The sequence below is a fragment of the Panicum virgatum genome, chromosome 1N (assembly GCF_016808335.1).
Source record: "Panicum virgatum strain AP13 chromosome 1N, P.virgatum_v5, whole genome shotgun sequence".
Taxonomy (NCBI): Eukaryota; Viridiplantae; Streptophyta; class Magnoliopsida; order Poales; family Poaceae; genus Panicum; species Panicum virgatum.
The window spans coordinates 27169056-27173634 of NC_053145.1; the positions used below are offsets into that span (position 1 = coordinate 27169056).

The window sequence follows — 4579 nt, forward strand, 5'->3', positions numbered from 1 at the left end:
CCAAGTAGTTTTCCGGATGGGACACCAAACACACACTTGGTCGGGTTGAGCTTCCATTTGAATTTCCTAAGATTTTCAAATGTCTCGGAGAGGTCTGTAATGAACTGATCATTATATTTTGTCTTGATGACGATGTCATCGACATAGGCCTCGGCGTTGCGCCCGATCTTCACCTAGAGGCATCTCTAAATGGCCTTCTGGTAGGTTGCGCCGGCATTCTTGACGCCGAACGTCATTGTGTTGTAGCAGTAGGCCCCGAAGGGGGTGATAAAGGACGTCTTCTCTTGATCCGACTCCTTGAGGGCTATCTGATGGTACCCTGAGAAATAGTCAGGAAAAGAAAGTAGAACACACCCGGCTGTCGAGTCAACGACCTGGTCGATGCATGGTAGAGGAAAGGGGTCCTTAGGGCAGTGTTTGTTGAGGTCGGTATAGTCAACACACATTCTCCATTTACCATTTTTCTTTTTACAAGGACTGGGTTTGCCAGCCAATCTGGGTGTGCAACTTCTCTGATGAAACTAGCGGCAAGGAGCTGGGTTATTTCTACCCTAATAGCCTCCTTTCGATCTTGAGCGAAGCGGCGGAGCCGTTGCTTGATGGGTTTCGCCTTCTTGTCCAGATCTAAGGAGTGCTCAGCCTTCTCCCTTGGTACTCCGGGCATGTCAGATGGCTTCCATGCGAAGATGTACCAATTCTCCCAGAAGAAGGAGGTGAGCACGCCTTCCTACGCTGAGTCGAGGCTGGCCCCGATCACGACGGTCTTGTGCGATTCATCATCCCGAAGGACAATGGTCTTGGTCACCATGGCTAGCGCGAGCTGCGACTCGAAAGTCAACTCCTTGGCGGGGATGTGCTGCCGATCTGCCGAGAGGTTCTTTGCTGCTTGGGCAACAAGAATCGAGTTCCTGGATCATTCCAGGGTGTCGGAGAGCTTGATGTTCTTGGCCTCACATGTGTAGGAGGTCTGCAGATCTACGTAGACTGAGAGGACCCCCTTTGGAGCTGGCATCTTTAGGAGAAGATACGTGTGGTTGGGGATCGCCATGAACATGGTGAGGGAGGGTCTTCCCAGGATGGCATGGTAGGAGGTCTCGAACTCGGCGACCTCGAAGTTGACGTACTTAGTGCGGTAGTTGTCGCGGGTGCCGAAGGTGACCGGCAGGGTGGCCCGGCCGACCGGAGTCGACCCGGCTCCAGGGATGATGTCGTAAAAGGCCTGGTCGGATGGGACCAGGGATGTCATGTCGTAGCCCATGCTCTGCAGTGTGCTGGCGAAGATGATGTTGAGGGCGCTGCCACCATCGACGAGTACTTTGGCCAGGCGGACATGGCTCACCACCGGGCTGACCACGAGGGGGTAGGCACCCGGCCTGGGCAGGTGGATCCAGTGGTCGCGGCGGTCGAAGGTGATCGGCGTTTCCGACCACCGTAGAGGTTCAACCGAGTGCTTGAACATGTAACACCCTAATTTGAATTTCCGTATTTTATAATAAAATTAATATGCTTTATTTAATTTCCTATGAGTTTATTTGCTTAGTCATGAAATTTTTTGTATTTCATAAGTAATTCAAATTTATCATAGGGTTAAAAAGTTTGTGCATTCATGCTGGAGCATCTCTTTTATTTGTTTGAGTGGTTAGGGTTTCAATTCAAATTTATTTGAATTCATTAGATTTGAGTTTGAGTTTGAAAAACATAAAAAGAATTAGAAAACAAAAAAACAAACTCGGGCCCTTTCTCATTTCTCCCTCGGGCTCAGCCCGTTTTCTTTTCCTTCCGCAACCCAACCCACTCTTTTCCCGCGGCCCACTCCTTCTTCCGTTTCCTGGCCCGCTTCCCCCGTGCCCCAGCCCAACACCGCCACTCCAGCCCATCTCCCACGCCAGCTCATTTGCCCGCGCGCCGACGTCCGCCACTGACATATGGGCCCCGCTTGTCAGGGCCGTCTTCCCCGCGCTGCGTCGAGTTCGCCGGGAATCTCGCTGCGGTTCCCCTGGGCACGCACGCACAGGATCACCTCTGTCGCCCTATAAATAGCCCCGCTGCCTCCCCGAGCTCGCCCTCACCTCCGCCACCCTAAACCCTAGCCCAGCGCCAGCCGCACTCCCGCAGTTGGAGCAGAGGACGCCGCGCCGCCGTGGACCCGGCGCTCCGCTGCCCCTCTGCGACGCCCACGCACTCGCGGGGCTACGCGCGAAGGTTCGCAGATCCCGCCCGGAGCTCCGCCACCCGGAGCTCTGAGCGTTACCCTATGTGCTATGTACTTGAGTGGTTTATGTCTCCTTAAAACATGTTTTTTTAGAAACTTGGTTTAGGGGGCTCGCACTGTGTTTTGTGCTAGCTACTCTCCATAAGGACCATACGTCATTAGAGCGACAACTTGGGACAATCGCGCAACCACAAGACTGGAATGGGACGGTCTTGGCTTACTGTAACACCCGGTTTATAAAAGGACATAAACCGAGCAATCATATACGTGCCAGGATCAAGTCACACGTATATACAACAGAATGAACAGTACATCACAGGACATATCATGTAAAAAGATATAATAAAGCGAGTATGAATGTTATTTATTACAATAATGACAAAATGTCTGATATAGAGTATGCGGAAGCGTAAAACATATACGAAGTCTCTCGGAAGCTGGGCACCACAGGGACGTCGACTAGGAGACGAATGCCTAGAAGTCCTCATACTCCCGGTAGCTCTGGGTGAACTCCCTCGCGTCGGCAGGAACTAAGCAGCAGTAGAGTATCCCCAAAAAGGACAAGAGGAAAAAGTGGAGACTAAGCAAGAGTGAGTACACAAGTTGTACTCAACAAGTATAACACAAACTATGAGTCTCTAAGGTTGGCTGACTTAACTGCATTAGCTTTTAATCTTGGCAAAATTTAATTAAAACTAATTACTACAAGTTGATGTATTACCATGAACCCAGTTACATAGTAATTAATCAAATTATTTATGAACTACTGAGAACCAAACCAAACCAAGCCACTCGGGGAAACCCCCCTAATCAAAGGAAGATAACCCCACTAATCAAAAGGAGGATCCGGGCCGCTCATGACCGTGAGTACGGCTAGTATACCAGTTTTACACTCTACAGAGGTTGCACATCTTTACCCACAAGTCGTGAGCTACGCTAGTTGTTCATCACACTTCCATAGGTGAGATGACTAGCAAACTCACTACGAGGCCATTACAAAGGACCACGTTGGTAAGGGGTAACCGCTAAGGATTCAGGCTCCGCAATGATGGGGCCCACCTCGAGGGGGTACAAGATAACATAGACTAAGCCTCGTAGCGCAGGGACCATTGAAGCTCACCCCCCTCTTGCCCCGTCGGTAAGTTACTCCCGAACCAAAATGACCTAATTAGTAAGCCAAGACCATCCCATTCCAGTCTTGTGGTTGCGCGGTTGTCCCAGGTTGTCGCTCTAATGACGTACGGTCCTTATGGAGAGTAGCTAGCACAAAACACAGTGCGAGCCCCCTAAACCAAGTTTCTAGAAAAACCAATTTTTAAACGAGACGTGAGCCACTCAAGCGGGCCACTCCCAGAATTAAGTTGCATATACCATTAATCAAATTAATTAAAAAGGACCAAGTGTGTTATAGCGCAGCAACCTAGCTCAACTAACCAAAATGCAACCCAAAGGATATATATAAAGGATATAAAGTGGCTAGGTGTAACACCCTAATTTAAATTTCAGCATTTATTAATAAATTTAAATGGCTTTATTCTATTTCTAAGGTTTATTGTGTTTAGTATGGCATTTAATTCAATTTTGTTCCTTAATGATTTAAATTTATCATAGGTTTAATTTTTGTGTTGCATTCATGCTGGCGCATGTTTTTTATTTGAGTGTAGTTTGAATTCAAATTTATATTTGAATTCAAACTTTGTTTGAATTAGGAATAGAAAAGAGAACTAGAAATAGAAATAGAAAGAAACCCAAACCCTGTCAGCCCAGCAACACCCAAAGTCAACCCAGCCCAAACCCAACTTCCCAGCCCAGCCCGCTCTTTCCCCACGGCCAAACCGGGGCCCAAACCGAGTCCGGCAGCCCCAGTTTTCCCTACTCCGGCGACCCCTCCGCCGCGGAGCAGAGCTCCGGCGACGGCGCCGCCGCGCCCCCACGCGCCCGATCTGCCCAGATCCGTCCGATCCGAGATGGACGCCTGTGATTAGAACCCAAACCGATCAGATCTGGACCACCAGATCGAGATCCAACAGCCGTAATCCAAAGATACCGGTTCGCCTGGCGTTTTTGTTAAAGACCCCCCCAGTTTTCCTAGAATCAACCCGCAGTCCACCTCTTTTGAAAAATAATCGCAGATAGGCCCAAAACTTTGCAAGAACCTCCCTGAGCTTCCTAGAATTTGAACCCGCCGTCCAGCCCCTGTCTTTTTGCGAGTTAGACCCTGGAATTAATGTTTATTTATGTTTTAGTCCTCGGTTTTAGCAGAAAAGCCACTGGAACCCTATTTTTATTACAAATAAGCCCCTGAACCTTGTTTTTGGCCTAGATTATGCGTTTTAGCTCCGTTTTAAGCGTTCTTTATGTCCACGC

General features: G+C 49.1%; 1 protein-coding gene across 1 annotated transcript; it reads right to left on the reverse strand.

Moving 5' to 3' along the window:
• Positions 1-913: 913 nt before the first annotated feature.
• LOC120653436 lies at positions 914-1459 on the reverse strand. The gene has a single exon (XM_039931186.1). It carries the CDS (start codon positions 1457-1459, stop codon positions 914-916), a length of 546 nt encoding a protein of 181 aa, XP_039787120.1.
• Between the last annotated feature and the right edge of the window lie 3120 nt (positions 1460-4579).

Bases quoted from the DNA above. Each gene is read 5' to 3' on its own strand.
- LOC120653436 (XM_039931186.1), bottom strand. From the start codon at position 1,459: ATGTTCAAGCACTCGGTTGAACCTCTACGGTGGTCGGAAACGCCGATC.